The following is an 18,999-nucleotide window of genomic DNA, read 5'->3' on the forward strand; positions in this document are numbered from 1 at the left end:
CCTCAAATGCATGTGTGCACTTACCTGGGCAGAAAAGAAAAAGGGTCGACCGTCCACAAGTCCAGCAGTAGTCCCAGAGAGCCCCGGCCGGGTCCCCATCCCTACCCACAGGGAAAAGCTCTAACGCAGCATAGCCAGAGCTCCAGGATGGTTGGTGGCTGATGTCCCCAGACATGTGCCCCTGTCTCTAATGTGGGTCGATCGTCCTCAAGTCCAGCTGCGGTCCTGGGAACCACGGCAACGTCCTTGTCCCTTCCCGGATGGAAAATCTGTAACGCGGCATGGCTAGAGCTCTGGGGTGGTTGAGGGTGCTTCCCTCGGCCTTGAGCGGCTGTCTCCCATGTGGGTTGACCGTCCGCAAGCCCAGTGGTGGTCCCAGGGAGCACTGGCAGGGTCCTTGTTCTTCCCCAGAGGGAAAAGCTGTAACGCGGCACGGTTAGAGCGCCAAGAGGGCCAGGACGGCCAATTGTGCTGCCCCCGGCCTTGGGCTTCTGCCTCACACGTGTGTCGACAGCCCCCAGCTGTGGTCATGGGGCAACTCAGCAGGGCTCCCGTCCCTCCCAGGAGGGAAAAGCTGTAACGCGGCATGGCCAGAACTCCAGGACAGCCAGGGGTGCGGTTGCTGGGCTTGGGCGCCTGTCTCCCATGTGGGTCGACCGTCCCCAAGTCCAGCAGCAGTCCCAGGGAGCCCTGGCAGGGTCACCATCCCTCTCCGGAGGGAAAAGCTGTAACACGGCACGGCATGAGCTCCAGCACAGTTGAGGGTGATGTTCCTGGCCATTCAGCGCCTGTCTCAGATATGGTTCGATCGTCCCCAAGCCCAGTGGCAGTTTCAGGGAGCTCCACCAGGGTCCAGATCCCTACCCGGAGGGAAAACGCTAATGCTGTGTAGCCAGAGCTCCAGGACAGTAGGTGGTGATGTTCCTGGCCATGGGTGTCTGTCTCCCATGTGAGTCGATCGTCCCCAAGTCCAACAGTGATCCCAGGAAGCCTTGGAAGTGTTACCATCCCTCACTGGATGGAAAAGCTGTAACGCAGCCCAGCCAGAGGTTCTGGAGGGCCAGGGGGGCTGTCCCTGGCCTTGGGCACCTGTCACCCTTATGGGTTGACCCGCCCAAGCCTAGCGGTGGTCAAAGGGAACCCACGCGGGGTCCCCGTCCCTCCCCGGAGGGAAAAGCTGTAATGCGGCACGGCCAGAGCTCCTGGACGGCAGTGGGTGCTGCCAGCGGCCTTGGGCACCTGTCTGCCATGTGGGTCGACCGTCCACAAGTCCAGCGGCAGTCCCAGGAAACCCTAGCAGGGTCACCATCCCTCCCAGGAGGGAAAAGCTGTAACATGGCACAGCACAGTCTCCATGACGGCCGGGGTGCTGGACTTGGCCTTGGGCACCTGTCTCCGATGTGGGTCAACTGCACACAAGTCCAGCAGCGGTATCAGGAAGCCCCGGCAGGGTCCCCATCCCTCCCTGGATGTAAAAACTGTAACACATCTTTAAGGAAGGCATGGTATCAAAGTAGTGAAGACAGACACAAGTGACCAAAGTTCAAAGGTGTTTATTGAACTTACACACTGCGGTGGGTTAGAAAAACACCTATCCAAACCTAAATGTAAAGATGGGAGCCAAGCTATACAACCCTGCCATTTCTGCACCTGTAAAGAGACCTGGACTTACCTGGCCTTCCCCATTACAGCAGAACTACCACGGACATTATCCTGCATTCCTTGGAGAACTGTGAACATTTTCCTTCCCTTCCTTTGTAAGTAACTGTAACTGTTACCTACCTGGACAGTGACATTTTCTTGGATTCCCGCTGGGTCCCTCGAGTTCCAAAGTCCATAATTGTAGCCTGTGCTCCTTATTTTCTCTTGATTTTTAAGTCCTGCGTCACCTTCACGTAATAGCAATTACCTGGCTACACGGTTACTATTGTGGTTACAAATACTCCTTTGCCATTGCGTGTGATGGGTCCTAGTGACTAGCACTAACTGTTTGAAATTATCCTAGCTTTGTGTGGTGCTCCTGATCATATCTACATTTAGATAAGTCCTGCCTTAAATTCGTGTCACCGAACTACAATGCTACTGTGTACATTCCCTGTTACATTTGTACCTTTATTCTGGGAGTGTATTGAGTTGTTGTGACTGGCACTATAGGTCTAACTTGCTCTGGTCTTCTGGTGTTGTGTTTTAGTGTCTAACCCCCTTTCTTTCTCTCCTATATTTATGTGTTATGGTGTGCATTTGGATCACCCACGTTCCTATTCGCTAGGGGATTAGAAACACTGTGAACAGTGGGCCTCATTACGAGATTGCCAGTATCCTGGCGGTAGAGCCATCAGGATACCGGCAAATGGAGATACCGCTTTCAGGGCTTGCTCCGGCGACATAGCCACTGGATTTCGAGTGATGGAATGACAGTGTAAATCCCCAGGACTCCATGAGAGCATTTTCCATCATTACCGGCTCCGGAAGATTAGCCCCACTGCTCTCCTATGCTTTCTACATTTAGGGTGGTTTTGACTTCTTTTTTGGTGGCCTTACCATTCTGCTACAGGGACAGTTGGTAAGATAGTTCAGCAGGTTGAGTGCTCACTGCTGCAATTGGTGTGTGTTCTGCTGGTCGCAGGTTCGAATGCTGGCAAGGCCAACTCAGGGTAAACAAAACGGAAAGCCCTATATACTGGGGAGGTCAAAAAGGGCATCAAGAACTGGTACACAAAGGGAGAGCTGACCTACCCATATGGGTTGTTTCACACACTTCTAATTCCTCGTGTGATTATTTAGCTACAGGTGAAGCTTATGTAGAGTTTGCCTCCAAGAGCAATACATGTTGAACCCAGAAAGTGCTCGGGATATATCAATGACTCTATATTGCCGGCTGACCAGTTTGGAAGCAAAGGCACCAACCTGGAGCGGACTAGCAGTAACTCTGACTGACTACTGTATTGACTTAGTAGCCACTATTTAATATGAAATTTAAAAAACAAACATTTTTTTAAAGTGTAAAACAATTTCAATTTCAGGTAGTCACCAACAAACGGTGTACATATTGAATTACAGATTTTTACCAACAAACAGTGTGCATACATGTAAGTTCGTACAGGCATTGATGAGAACAAATCAAGTGTCACAGATAATGCCACAAACATAACAAAAGAAAGTATTTGCAAACAGAATTCATTGCAGATCCACAAAAACCACAAATATAGAACAGCACCATTCGTTCTGAGAACATGATGAGTAAGACAGTCTTATTCTGCGATAATCATGTGTGGTGTAAGGAGACAAGTGAATTATCCACCCACAGGAATCCAGCCTCTTAAAAACTGGTGTATAGCAGAGGTTTTTCGTCTTATAACCTACAAATAAGCTATTTCTAATACTAAACCAGTTCCAAAAAAGAAGAAGAAATAGTTTCCTGGTGGACTCAAAGGTCAATTAATGAGTACTGTGGGTGTGTAGAGACCAGTCCTAGGTCAACGTCGGTAGATGTATTCCAGGTTTTTTGAGGTGGGTCGTAATGTGATTACGTGTCCAAAGAAGTTTTGGCAGGCAGTGAAGGCTACCTTCATCTGGACCTACGGATGTCGCTCTACAAAGGAAGAGAGAACGCTTGGTGAGAAAAATAGTTGGGTGTGAGGTGAGGAAAACAAATCTACACTTAGCTAAATAAAAAGGGGGTCAAGTACTAAACAAAAGGGGGTTCATCTGTACATGGTTAAAATACATATTGTGGCATGTTGATGCCAAACCTGGCTGCACCCAACTTGAAAAGTAGTGCTACTGTAGTCACTGGAGAAAATGTGCCCCTTTTGTAGGGTTCAAATGTAGAGCAATTGCACTGGTGGAACTTGCACGAGGTTCACAGGCTCCCAATTGAGAGTCCCAAGATGTGGCTGAGGTTATCAAGTCGAGGATGACCAGAAGAGGAGACAAGGAGAAGACAGCATAGTGCCTGAGTAACTAGGTAGAACAAAGGCTGCAGAGTCCTAAAATGGTAGAAGTGTAAAGCGGGGGACTTGGCGGGGGGAAAAAAGAAGAAGCACATAAAATACAGCACAGCACTTACTTCCGACAATCGGTCGTGCGCAGGGCAGTCATGCTCTGTAGAGCAAAAGAGTCCATGGGGAAGTAAAATCCTTCCAGGTGGGCGCCAATGATGTGCTGGAGCCTCTGTGAAGCAAAGCGAGGGGAAAAATCATCAGTGGGGGGGCAGCTGATGATTAAAATGTGCTGCAACATATGAATGCAGCCCCAATATCGAAATCTGAGGTGGAGGGCTCTACAAAGGAAAGAAACAGTCACAGCAAGTGTACTATATATTACCAAATAATACAACGCCAAAGGCGGATAGAAGTGCCCCATATTATGTAGGCTGTAAAGTGTAGCTCAAAAGGGGAGACAGTGGCGCCCAGCTGGGAGTACACGTGTCCTAGAGGGGAAAATCAAGAAATACACTAGACCCAATAATGCTAGCATTGGGTCTGGAAAAGTGCTACACAGATCCTGTGAGCCTTGTGGAACACTCACCATCTCATGGTGGGCACAATGAATGGTTCCATGCTGGGGAGAACGTATCAAACGAGCCGGTCTGCATACCGAGCTGTGTCAGGTTGCTGTGGAGACCGGCCCGATATGCGTGTAGGTAGAATACAGGATGCATGCGCGGAGCGGGTCCATTGTTGTTCGAGTAGACTGTCGCCGGAGCGGGTCCATTGTTGTTCGAGTAGACTGTCGTGCATGCGCGAGGTAGGGCCGCTGCCGTATTGGAGTGTGCGCATGCGGAAAAGGGTGCTGGGGGGGCCCCGTAGTACAAATCCAATTGTGCATGCGCTAAGGAGAGCCACAAGCGTGGTGGGTTTCATGCATGCGTAAAGGCACTGGAGGGACCTGTGGGACATAATCCGTAGCTTCTCCGTGCTAGGAGGTGCTGTGTTATGTCCGGAAACATGTATATAGGACAATAAGTAGTAGAGAAAGAAGAGCGGCGAGCTGAAGTTAGAAAACTCACAGCATACTGCACACTCCAGTGTATGCAATGTATGCAGGAGATTATAATCCCAACAAGGGGGCCCTAAAGACCTAGAGGTGTGTGTGTAGCACTACATGGGGTAGTAGTGCTAACCCAACTCTATACACCTGACCTCAAGAGAGAGTGTGACTTGATCCTAAATCATGTGATCTAGCTGGTACTATAATGATAGCAAAAAATTGTAAAACAGTAAGTAAGAGCATGCAGCATCTGTGATGTTGATAGAGTTGTCATTCAACATGCCCAGACGAATGGTAATGGTCAAGAAGCATGCAGGGGTGGCCCTAGTTGTTCAAATGCTTGTGGTTATATGGTGGATGTCTAAGCCCTCTCACATCATCCAAATGGTGTAAACAGGCAATTCTTGACAGAGTGGTGAGCATGCCTGCATCGATTGCAGGAATACCAGGGTGGGTGTCCCATGGTGGGATGCTGCTGCCAAGTGGTAATTCTGTGCCTCCATATCTATCTACATGTACATATTGGATCATGTTCATGCATATGTGTACATGTATATGTGCTCAAACCCATGCAAATCTCAAGAGGTACTGATGGTGAGACAGGACAAATTAGAACCTGAAGTTAGTAACATTAGTCTCATTGAGTCTGACAGTGTCCAGCTTGAAAACCCACCAGAATTCCTTTTGATTGAGTGTGTTTGCAGTGTTGGTGTTACTCTGCACCATATCCACCACCCACCATTTGATATCATTATGGTTGTGTTGGTATTCCAAAAAATGTGCAACTAATGGAGCTGTGTGCTTCCTACATCTAATCCGTGAGCAATGTTCCACTATACGTTTATGTAGTGGTCTGCTAGTCTGTCCCACATATTTAAGGCCACACGGGCAGTCAATTATGTACATCACATTTTGACTTTTGCAGTTAGAGAAGTGGGGGATAGTCCATTGCTTGCCCAGAATGTTAAAGTTTTTAGTTTCATGGTGAATCTGCATACGGAACAGGTGCCGCAAAGATGGTGTCCAGTCAGATGCTGCAGATTCCATAGTGTTGCGTAAGTAGTGTTTGTAAATCTGGCAGTAGTGAGGTGCTCTTTAAGGTTTTTAGAGCACCTGAGAGCCATACATGGATATGGTTCATTCTCCACATTTAGTTGCACTAAAGGCCAGAATTTAAGAATGATCTGTTTCATCTGTGTAGTGGCTTGGCAGAATGTAGTGACACAGGTCATTTTTTCTTGTTGTTCCGTCCTAGGTTTAGGATGTAGTAAAACCTCACAAGGAGTGTTCAGAGCCCTTTTGTAGTTGTTCCGGATCAGTTTCTTGGGGTACCCTCGGTCCGATACTCTTCCCTTTAGTTCAGATCCATGATGGCGGAAGTCATTCTTTTCTGTGCAGTTCCTCCTTATACGTAGGAATTGCTTGTATGGTAGATTGTCTCTCAGGCTGCGTGGATGCAAGCTCGTATACTGGAGTAAAGAGTTTCTATCTGTGCTCTTCTTGAAAAGTGAGCACACCAAGTGGTTCTCTTTCTCTGTGATCCGTAGATCAAGAAAGTTGATGTTGGAGGGATCTGATTCGAGTGAAAAAGATATCGACGGATGGCATGAATTCAACCAATTTTGGAAGTTAAGCAGGGAGTCCCGGTCTCCTTCCCAGTTGCTAATGTTGCTACGGAAGAGGTTAACTGGATCCAACACGAAACTCCTTTTAAACTCTGCCATAAAAATGATGGCTAAGCTGAGGGCAAATGATGCCCCCATCGCAGTTCCACTAATCTGTAGGTAGAAGCATTTGTTGAAGGAGAAAATGTTTTTTGTCAATGCCAGTTCCAATAATTCATTAATGAAATTCGTCAGGACCCTCTTTTGTATCATATGGTGAGTGAGATGGGCCTGTATGCATTCTATCGCCTCGGTCTGGGGGATGCTAGTATATAGCGATTTGATGTCCATTGTGGCGATCAAGCTAGTGGCAGGGTTGCGTGGTCGGCCTTCAAAGCATTCAATCATTGCCATAGTGTCCCTCAAGTAGGTCTGGGGCTTCAAGAAAAAATCTATGAATTTACAGAGTGGTTCGAGGATTGAGTCGCACCCAGAGACGCTCAGTCTCCCGGGGGGGGGGGGTTTGGGCATCCTTATGCATTTTAGGTAGTGCATAAAATGCTGGGATCCGTTCTTCGAAGGCATTCAAAAACTCTGCTTCCTTCTTCGTGATCCAATGGTGCTCCAGTGCATATGTTGTAGTCTCCTGTATGAGTTGTTTTATCTCCAGGGTAGGATCTTTCTAAAGTTTTCTGTAATTGCTGTCATCATCGAGTAGTGTTGTTACCATGATCAGATATTGTTCTCTGCTCTGGACTTCTATTCCCCCTCCTTTGTCGGCAGCCTTTATGACAATTCCCATATTGTCGGCCAGATGTTTCAATAATTTCCGCTCTTCATTAGTCAGATTGTGTCTATGTTCCTTGGTTTTAGCTTGAATTTTCTGGACCTCTTGTAGTACACATTTTTCAAATGTGATAATGGCGGGTGCCACCTCAGCTTCAGCTGGAAAGAATGTAGATTTGGGACGGAATCCAGTGTCAACTTCTTGTTCCATTTCTCCTACCTCCTGAAAAAAGGATTTGAGTCGAATTTTGCTAAAGAAATTCCTTAGTTCACAATCCGTGTTGTACCAGTTGGTCAGGTTGGTGGGGACAAATGAGAGTCCTTTGGAGAGGAGACTGGTTTCTCCTTTGGTCAGATTCATGCTTGAAATGTTGAATATCGGGATTGTGTTGGAGTTCTGTTCTAGTGTCTCCGTTGTGACCGCCTCCTCCCCCTTGGTTGTCTCCAGTTGGGAAACCCAAACATTGAATGGGTGGGGGACCCCAGTGTGTGCCTCTGGGGTCCTCACGCCCTAAAAAAGGCAGATGTACCTGGTATGGTCCAGGTTATGTGATGTTCCCATACAATGGTTGTCGGTTATTTTGACCGTAGTCAGAACTTGAAGTATCCGAAAAGGAGACCCATTTTTTCTTTTGTCTAGTTGTTGCGCCAATGTTTTGTATCCTCTCCTTCTTTTTGTTTTCCTTATAATCTGCAGCAAGATAGGGATAGACAGTCTCAATCTTGAAACTGTTTATGTCCTTCGCTAGTTTCTTGTGCTTTTTTTCAAGGGTGTTTGCCATGAATTGATCCATGTTTTTGTTGATTTCCTTGAGTTTGTACCTAGCATCTCCAACTCGGTATTTCTCAGGAATTCTTCTTCTTCTTTTTCGAGATCCTTTTTGATTTTTAGATGTATTCTTTGCGCTGTCGTAATATTCAGGACCATCAGATCTCTACTGCACTTTGTTGAGATCTGACTAAACCCAAGCATGTATTCCGGATCATCGAGGAATAATGCCGGTTCATTGTGAATGATCAAGCCTAGTGGGACCAAATTAGCCCTGAGGTATTACAAGTAAGGCCAACTCAGCCTTTCATCCTTCCTTGGTCGATAAATGAGTACCAGCTCTGGTTGGGTGATATTATATCTATATATGTTGTATGCAAAGTGCCTAGGCATAAGCGCTATATAAATAACACATCATCACATCATTGCTACAGCCACCACAAGAGGCCTTTATAGACAAAAACTACCGAACATTGATCTTCTGTTACTTCTCTGTAACTTGTGCTGTTGGATGTTTGTTTCAATGCTGCTATCCTGGATTTTACATCGTACCTCAACATAATGCACAGAATTCAATTTCCTACTGAATTATTTTACCACAGGATCTCCCAAGGGAAAGTGTGACAGAAGATGAAACGAGGGAGAAGCTGGGTGACTTTGCCAAGAAGGAGGAAGAAAAAGGCAAGGAGGGCGAGTCAGAGAAAGATTCTGACAAAAGCGACATTGACATGGGTGAATATATCTGTCTGGATGTTCAGCTACCAAGTCCGTCCTTAATTGTTCGAAATTAAATCTGTGTGGTGCTTGCTATGTTGGGGTGGTGGCAGTCAGTAAAGGGCTAAGTGATAGGAACTATCTTTCTCTGTGCACTATCCTTTTCCATCTGTCATAGAGAACAAAGCTATTGGCTTCTAAAGACCCTCTTAAATATTAAAACGAGATTTCATAGAAACCACTTGAGCCAATTCATGTTCTGTCATCTGAGTGATTTTCCCTTAAAACTCTTAAGACTATTGGGGGAGTTTTTCAGAACCACTATTTGTGAACCAGGGTTCTGGGAAGCCTATCTTAGTGGACCTGCAACATTTGCACAACGTGTAACCCAACTGTCACTGGTAGAGTGGCTGGGCATTAAGGATTATACTAAGGAGAACATTTTATGTCACATAATATTTTATTTATTTATTTTTAAAAATCCATAGTGCGAACAAGTCCAAAGCATCTGTGCGCTGTACATCATATACACGTAATAAAACCACATACAATGCAAACAATAACACATAAAAGAAGTACATTAAAAGGCCTGAACAAGACAAAGATAACAATAGGATAAAACAGATTAAAAGACTGCATTCCAGAGCCATACTTTAAGTGCTTTTCTAAAAATCTAAAATTTTTACGAATATGAACTGGTAAAAAGTTCTAATGACACCAGCACCAGAGAAAGATCTTTTCAATGTGTAAACATGTCTAAATTGAGGAACCGCCAATCAAAGAGGATCAAGCCTATGAAGTCCTCTGGATATGCCTAAAATCTTTAATTTTCCAGTCATATCAGATGGGGTTTTCAAGTATAGTGTGTATGCACAGTACAAAACAGTTTAAAAATAATTCTCTGAGGGAGAGGAAGCCAATAAAGTGGCATTGAAACAGTGATCTGATGGAACCTAAGTGCTCCAAGAAACAAGCTTGCGGCAGCGTTAAAATTAGCTTTCAAATGAGCCTAGTAAGAAATATGATGTTCAATCAAATCCAAATTGCCAAAATCAATGCAAGACAATACCAGGGACTAAACCAAAATGCAAAAGTGTGCTTAAGAAACAAGTTATTTCACAGCTCAGCTTTAGCCAAGTCATAAATATGAGGCAGTAGGGTCAGCCTAGCAAGTAGTGTAAAGCCCAGCGATTTGGCACCAGGAGAAAGCTTGCTTGAAAAACCCAGAATTTGACCATTTATCTGTTTTTTTAAAGACATTATTCATCTTTTTAATAATACAAAAAGGTTAAAGAAAAATTCAAAACATAATGCAACCAACCCAACAGGTGGGTTGCATGAGAAATATGTACAAAGGGCTTTTATCACAGGAACACAAATATTATATCACAGCAGAGGTTAGAGCAGTAGGGCACAGACAAAAGGCCATTTGAATTGGGAAAGTCATACATCAATGCAAACATATTAATCAGACATCATATCAAAGAAAAGCATCTCAAAAGCCAAAGCGGGAAACCTCTTGTTGAGCTCATGAAAGGGAAGCCAGGTCACAACGTGCTCATTAATCGACCCCAGAGAAATAACACAAACGTTCAATGTATTGCTTTTCTCCCGCAGATTCCTCCTCTGATAGATATCATCATCCATCTCTGCTGCTCGGAAACATTTTCGACAGGGGGCGTAGTGGACCTCAACTCAGCCGCCGATCTGTCTTGCTCAGTGCTCTATGGTCGGCTCCGGATGTGACATCAGGTGTCATATATATACACCACGTCACAACGCACCATACCTCTCCTACTTTTTTTTCTGCACGCTCGCACACTGCTTCAGGAACACATTTTCATAAAACCTCGACCACAATGTCCACTACACGGATTTCAGGCTTTTAAAAGGTGCCCCCGACTGTCATTCCAAAATGTCGGTGACCGACCCGCACGACTTTTGTCTGTGCCTGGGTACGGATCAGGACACGGAGGGATGTGCGTCGTGCTCCAAGATGCATTTGAAATCTATTCGTTAGCGGGCTGCCAAAGTTGCTTTGGGCCGACCGTCCCCAAAATCTCTGGCGCTCACTTGTCTGGTCCTCGGAGGCCGAGACGGAAGGGCCCAAACCCATGAAAACATTGGCAAAAGGCCAAAAAAAGGTGACCCTCAGAGTGTAACTTGCTCAATCTTCATCATGTAAAAAGAAGAGGTGCCATCACCATCGACACAAATCCGGCTTGTCATCAGAATAAGGTAAGCCCTAAACTGGGCCTGCCACTCGCGAAGATTGGTAACATTTAAAGAAAGAAATGCTAAACATGTTTAAGACACAGCCTGATGCAGGTGCGGGTAACCCCCCTAATAGCAAGCCTCAGCGGCAAAAGCGGTGCTCGGCACTCCTGACCCCATGCATGCCAGACCTTCTAAGCCATCGGCGCCAGAGAAGCCTTCAGCCTTGACACTGCAAAAGACGCAGAAACCATTGACGCACGGCCCTTCCCAGAGCGTCGACAGGCTCATGTTCCTACCATCACAGTAATACCCAAGCCCCGACCGGTGCAAATGGGCGTTCCGTGTGCATCAAAGGAAAAACCCTTGGCACTGACTATCGGCGACAGATCCTTCGTCCCTCTCTCCAGGTCCGGATTCTTCGAATTCAGTTTTCAATGCCTACGAGGGTGATGGCCAGGACATCGATCCCATGTATACAGGGTCTGGAGGTGTCGATTTCTTTGACAGCCAACCAGACCTTTTGGCATCAGCCCAAGGGTTGCACAATGCCAGCTGCCTTGACACATCTCCAGATGTGGAATTTCAGCAGGGTCAGCCCTACACCCACACCCATGCTAAGTTTAGGGGCCTTGTAGAAAGGGTAATAGACACCCTAGGCTTGAAGTCCTCTTGAGCGCCTGTTCAGGGCTACGAATTGACAGACACATTATATGAAGGTCCTGTGACAGAGCATAAAATGCCACTTAATCAGGCAATTGCAGACCCCCTAGTGTCCTGTGGCAACACCCCTGCTCCATTCCCCCCGTTCAACTCTCACATTACGGGTAAATACAGGCCGGCAAGAGGAGATCCATCTTTCCTGGCTTCTCACGCTTCTCCAGAAGGGCTTGTTGTGCAGGCAGCCACAATCACCACCAGACCTATGGCATCCACTTTGAATCTGCCTATCGAGAGGGAAGGCAAAAGGTTGGACGCATTGGCCAAGAAGGTCTTTACTTCTGGGAGCATGGTGTTAAAAGCCACCAAAGTGGTATGATTATTTGCAAAATATTCCATTGGTTTATGGAAAGCTATGGAGCAGGAAGCGCCGTACATCCCCGAAGGTGAAATGCAGGATGGGTTTGCACAGCTGGTAGAAGATGGGAAGGAGGTAACCAAGTAATCGTTGCAAACGGGCCTGGACATGGCTGACTGCGTTGGCTGTTCGATGGGGTCGGTGGTAGTACTGAAAAGCCAAGCCTATCTCAAAACCTCTTGCTTCTCCCCAAACGTCCAGAATAGACTACTGAACATGCCTTTCGAAGGAGAGTTTCTTTTTGGCCAGAAGGCCGATGGCTCTTTAAAAAAGTTTATGGAGTCTAAATTAGCCCAAAACCGCTGGGCCTAGCTACACAGCCAGCCAAACCTGCCTTCAGCCTTGCCTCCAGGGGCAGAGGCTTCAGGCGCTATGTGCCTTACGGCAGGAAAGCACAGCTTCCACAGGCCAGGCAGGGGCAGAAGCATTTCTCATGCCCCGTAAGGGGCAGAGGGGCTTCCAGAGACCAGCAAGCAGGGGCAGGGCTGGCACCGCCCTCTAAGCCGCTTTGATTTCCCCTCCCACCACATACCAGTTGGTGGACAGTTGGCAAAACATTGGCTGCAGTGGCAAGAGGTTACCTCTGATGCCTGGGCCCTGCAGCTCGTTCGGTGGGGTTGTCTGCCCTTCTTAAGAAAACCACTGGACAGACCTCCACCACCTCCAATCCAACTGGGACAGGAGCTCCAGGAAGAACTGCGAGCCCTGTTGTTGAAGGGTGTCGTACAAGAGGTACCTTCCGATCAGATATGGTCGGGTTTGTATTCCTGGTATTTACTGGTACCCAAGAAGGGAGGAGGTCTCCGTCCCTTTCTGGACCTCAGGGCCTTGAAAAGGTTCCTGAGAGAAGACAAATTCATGATGGTGACGTTGAGCGAAATTCTCCACGCTCTCGATCCTCAGGACTGGTTGGTGTCAATAGATCTGCAGAACGCTTATTGCCATATGTCGATATACCAAAAGCACATGAAGTGCCTGAGGTTCCTCATAGGGGAGAAGCACTATCATTTCAAAATGATTCTCTTTGGGTTGACCTCAGCACCAAGGATCTTTACCAAGCTCATGGCAGTAATTGTGGCTCACCTCAGGAGATCCGGGGTCCATGAATTTCTGTACCTGGACGACTGGCTGATCCGAGGGAAGTCGGTGGGGTAGGTCCTGTCTCATCTGGAGGACACCTGCCTGCTACTGCTCAGGCTGGGCCTCTCCCTGAACTTGAAGAAGTCCCATTTAATGCCAATCCAAAGGCTCCAGTTCATTGAGCAGTCCTAGCCACCCAGGTGTGGAAGGCCTTCCCTCCCGAGGAGAGAGTTGACAGCATAGACAGATGGTACACTTTTTCCAGCATCTTACCAGCGGCTTCCTTCCTCCGCCTCTTAGGTCTCATGGCCTCCTGTATTTTTCTACTGCTAGAGGCCAGGCTGTGCATGAGATCCATACTGTGGCTCCCAAGAGGTCAGTGGTCACAGTACCTCAGAGAGCTCACGGATCCCCTCAAGGTGTCCAGCCAAATGGTCCATGACCTCAGCTGGTGGACTGTCCGCGGCAATCTTATGGTCGGGGAACCCTTCTAGCCTCCTTGGCCCCAGGCCCGAGTGGTCACTGATGCGTCTGACGGCTTGGGGCACTTACTGCAAAGACTTTCAGGTAAATGGTATTTGGTCAGCGACGGAAGCCAGGTGGCACTTAAACAGGCTGGAGTTGCAAGCCATTAGGCTAGCCCTGAGGGCTTCCATCCCGTCTCTCATGAGAAGCATGTCCTGATTCTGTCTGACAACACGGTGCCTATGCACTACCTGATCAAGGAGGGTGGCGTGCGCTCACGCTCCCTTTGCAGAGAGGCGGTGCAGCTGTGGTTTTGGTTGCTGGAGAATCAAGTCTCGGTCTTGGCAGTTCATCTGGCGGGACAGTGAATGGCTTGGCAGATGCTCTGTGCAGGCAGAACACGGTCTTACATGAGTGGGAAGTGTGCCAGGAAGTCCTGGACACAGTCTTCTCTCTCTGGGGTACCCCAGCAGTGGATCGGCTTGCCACAGAGTGCAACTGGAAGTGCAGACAGTTTTGCTTGACAGAATTCGAAGCGAACGGTGCACTGGGGGGACACAATTCTGCTGAATTGGACCTTCCATCTCCACTACGCCTTCTGCCCGATTCCGGTCATCCCATGTTTTCTCCGGGGGTTGAAGAGGTTTCGAGCGACCATGAGCTTGATCGCCCCGGATTGGGCGAGGAGACTGTGGTACTCGGATCTCTTGGATCTGACCATCTGTCCGCCTCACTGGTTGCCTCGGTGCCCGCATCTCCTGACCCAGTCGGAAGGTCAGGTACTCCCCCTGGACCTAGAGTCCCTCAACCTACATGCGTGGCTCTTCAGAGGATGAGGTACGATGACTGGGCCCTCTTAGAGGAGGTACTCAAGGTGTTGGTTGCTGCATGCAAACCATCTACAAGATGTCTGTATGCGTGCAGGTGGAGAAGATTTGAGGCGTGGTACAGGAAACGCGAGATCGAGCCCATCTCTTTCCCCACCACAACAGATATGGAGTTGCTTCTGTCACTGGTTTCAGCAGGCCTTCAGGTTACCACAGTCAAAGGATTTTTGGCAACCTTGTCTGTCTTCAAAAAGTCCCCTGATCAAGGTTCTTTGTTTACTATCCCGGTTATGGCCCAATTCCTGAAGGGCCTTGTAAATAAGTTTCTGCCAACTCTCTTTGTTGCCCTGGACTCGGATTTAAACCAAGTTCTGACATTCTTGATGGTGTCTCCATTTGAACCCATGCATTCCTGTTCTTGGAGACTGTTATCTTTGAAAACAGCCTTTTTGGTTGCAATCACGTTAGCCAGGAGTATTAGTGACCTTGTGTTGCAAGCCCTCGTTCCTGCTGTTTTTTCAGGAAAAGGTTTCCCTTATAGTAAGGCCTGGCTTTCTTCCAAAAGTGGGATGATTTTAAATCCACAATGCTTGCAATGTTCAAGCAGCATGCTGCAGTCAGCGTGGCTAACCCCCCACACCCTGTGCAGCATGCTTCGGAGCCAAGAGTTGCTTTGTTAGGTTATCTTGAGATTGTATTTTTAGATTGTAAGACCCTGCACCTGAAAAGGTGGACAGGCACTGTGCGAATAAGCGCTCTCATTCTCAGTCGTTCACACCATTCGTCCTCATCCTCCTACAAAAACAAACACAACTACGACTCGTCAGAGGAGCAGGGTAAGTTTGGCCCAGCTCCAGGTCCTCTGAGGGAAGAGTGGGATGCGTACAAGGAGCAAATACTCCAGATTTTTCAAAAATCCATGGCAGGTAAGGATCCGGTCCCGAAGCCGCAGTCTAGTACGGCACCAGTTGCGCCCAGTTCTGGTGCCATGGTGACCATGTCAGTTCCTACGCCATCGTGCTCAACCACAACAAATGCGATTCCGTCACCAACTCTCATAGCACCAGAGCCCGAGATGTCCAGTTGGAGCTATTACATCAATGTCCTTTGCCCCTGAATCTCCGTCGATGTTCTTCAACACTTTTCGGTCAATTTACAACAATGAATGGGACCCAGGTGCCTTTTGGCTTTGAATGGTGGAACTGGGACAGCCGATTTTTTTTAAAAAGAAATGTTTACTGACCAAACAGATTTGCTTGCTCTAGTTAAAGGTTTGCGCGAGACAGGCAGACTTGATCCGTCTTCTGACCTTGATTTGCAACAGGCTGCTCCCTAAGACCATCCTAATTACCAGTACAGGAGTACTGTTGATAAGGTGCTTGAAGCCTTACACCAGGGTACCCCGGCCAAGCCCCTTAAGGCACATGAGCTGATAGACATGTTAGATAAAGGTCCACAGACTGTGAGGGCATTGCCATTTAATGTCGCTATCTCTGATCCCATCATGACGGGGGAGGTCCAGCGCCCTCAACCTCGGGAAAGAAACTTGCATCAACGCCATCATCGGAACCCGTCTCTGGTGGTATCTGCAGAAAAAATACAGGTAATCCGGGCGCCGGCATTCATTCTGGGTGTTTCTAAGCGTTAGGGAGGTGGAAGGAGCGGGGTTGGTGGGCGGCGGTAATGTGCGTGATTATTTCCTTTATGAAAATTTCAAATTTGTAATTTTTGTATTCATATTTTTTTCGGAATCTAAATAATCACGTATTCCTGGTCATTGTTTGTTAATATTAAGATGTAATTCTAAAATCAGCACTGGTGTACAGATTTTAGGAGCCCACCTCAGTTATAGTGAACTGGGAACTCTAAGAGTTTAGTCAAAACACAATCAAGGTAGTGTGGAGAGCAGTGAAGGCTTAGTCTCAGGAGTGTGAGAACGTGGTCAGGAGCACTCAATGAGTCAACACAGAATGGCACATAATAATTCAGCTTAGAAAGTCAGTTGTAAAATACAGTTCGCTATTTAGGTCTTTAGAACACATTGAAAATTGAAACTAGGTGGTAGTATGATCTCACAACACTATATTACAAATATATACAATCACCATTAGGTTCACTTAATATACATCATCAAATTATGCAGCCAAGTAATGCAGAGGCAGTAAAAAAATGGGAACCAGTTACAAGTATAATATCTCTTTCTTTAGAAGTCCATCTGTATTAAATATGGGGCCTAGCACCCACATTTCAAAGGCTCCAACAGAAGTTTTCTAACAGGTATGTACTCCCTTAAAGAATGCAATAGGCTTGTGGTGGGGTTTAGTTTCAAACTATAGAAGTTCAAAAATAATTTAATAGAATACAGGTAAGTTTTCCACTCTCTTCCAGACACAAAGCTACCCCAGGCGCAGGATATCTGACCCCTGTTCGATGACCAAAGGTGAGGGAGCTGGGAGACAAAGGAACTTGTTCACATTGTTATCCTATAGAGGAAAGGGGTCGGGGCAGGCACAGTTATGCTTACTTATCCCACTGACTCCAATTTTGCAATGGATCATGATGGATAACTGGAGGTCGCTAGGAGCACAGTCTTCCATCCTTTGTTCCATTGAGAGTTTTCCCAGGTTTGCAGGTTTAAGGAGTCTTCCGGTCGGTGCAGCTACTAGATGCAATCCTTAAATGGGATTCCAACCATGCAGGCTTCTTCAGGACACTTCACAGGATGTCGGAAGGCAAGTTCCAGTGACTATCAGTTTGCATGCGATGGCAGGCTTCCTTTCAGTCACAGTCACAGAAGCTACTCCAGGACAGGTTCCCTTGAAGATAGGAAGCTGGGATTCAGTGAGAAGACAACTTGTGGCATAAGCTGGCAAACACCAAAGTTCTGGGCTTCAATGCAGAACGGCGACGGTTCTGTCGAGGTAGCCCACAAGAGAGCTGGTCAGTCCACCGGGAAGTCCAGGGACACTTTCAAAGGCTCTGAAGGGCTGGATTTTTGAAAAAGCATTGAGACTAGTTGGTCCCACTAGTCCAAGGGCTAAAGCACTGCCGCAGGCTTTCGGAGATCAGGCAGAGGAGCAGGACTTCACCGGGCTGGATGTTGAGATGGATTTCTAGAGTCTGGCCTGGTGGACAGATTTTAGCAGTCACCCTAGTTAGAGTGAACAGGGAACTCTGAGGGGTTAGCCAAAACCCAATTAAGGTAAAGTGTTGAGAAGTCAAAGCTATGCTCAGGAGAGTGTGATCAGGGGACCACAATGAGTCCACACAGTATAATACAAAATAATTCAGTTTAGACAGGTATGTATACAGTTACAAATATTGAATATAGCCTTTTACACACACTGGAAAAATTAAACTATCGGGTGATATTATCACACAATACTCAATAATAAACATATGTACATTCTCTGTAGATTTATAAATGCAGTACCAGTTACTTATTCAACAAACAAGTGAGGGGGGATAGCTCAGGGGCAACACATTTATCTTGGAATCAAGACAACGCAGCACAGCACAGGTTCGAATCCCGATCCGAATATCTGCCTGCATAACGCCACCTTGACCCTAGGTAAGCCGTGCACCCTAAGTTTCTGCTCAACCCTAACGATTCCCAAATGACGCCTATTGGCAAACACTGCTGATTACGTTTAACTTACTTGCTACCGCCATATCTATATCTTAGCAACCATCGTATACCTTGAGGAACTATCCATATATCACAGAGACGCATGTCTACATGTACTTTTAATCCAGTTTATTATTGCCTGCACAAGTTATTCACCAATGCCATAATAGCCCTGCAGCACATAGATCTGTGCATATCATTGTTACCGGGTACCTGTATGATTGCATATTGCCTGCCCTTACTTATCACTACTACCTGCATCTAGTATGCTTTAACGGTTCTTGTACTGCCTGTGCCATTATTTGTTAATATGTTCAATGTTCCGTTTCTGACATTTATCTCCTATTCACATTGTGATTGCATTCCCTTCAAGGAGAGTTTCATGCATGACTGTCATTGCATTCCTATGTCTGCTGTAACATGCCTATGGCAATTGCTTCATCTTCGCGCCTTAGCATGCCTCTCGAAATGACGTGGACCCATCATTAGGATCCAGCAGTGTCGCTGGCGACCTTGCAATACTGTCACTCTCTACCATTAAATAGATTTGTTGCCCGCTCTTATCTGATCCCGCCTTCTATCTAGACCCACGTCATCAAATACCTTGACAGCCACTACCCTACCATGTCATGCTAGACTTTGTATTTAGCATCAACACGGATACCCTGATCTGACCTCTTGCCCTGTCCTTGCCATATGCAGTGCTGCCCTCACTCAACGTTACTGCGCATAGAGGCCCATGCACCACGAAATCAGTACAGATTGAACACCTAATATAATTATTGCATTATACTACCTCATTAGTTATGCAACAACTAACCATGCCCTCTGACTATACCAAC

General features: G+C 46.9%; 1 protein-coding gene across 2 annotated transcripts in view; it reads left to right on the forward strand.

The window, feature by feature from the left end:
* Positions 1 to 18,999, forward strand: part of SMARCC2 (SWI/SNF related BAF chromatin remodeling complex subunit C2) — a 2,756,167-nt gene that overhangs the window by 2,557,914 nt on the left and 179,254 nt on the right. For both annotated transcript variants that reach the window (XM_069653753.1, XM_069653754.1), the window contains exon 23: positions 8,754 to 8,883. In XM_069653753.1, the coding sequence (XP_069509854.1) occupies positions 8,754 to 8,883 (130 nt within the window). The remainder of the gene's footprint in view (positions 1 to 8,753; positions 8,884 to 18,999) is intronic.

This window comes from Ambystoma mexicanum, chromosome 3q (genome assembly GCF_040938575.1).
Source record: "Ambystoma mexicanum isolate Mex_15411 chromosome 3q, UKY_AmexF1_1, whole genome shotgun sequence".
NCBI lineage: Eukaryota > Metazoa > Chordata > Amphibia > Caudata > Ambystomatidae > Ambystoma > Ambystoma mexicanum.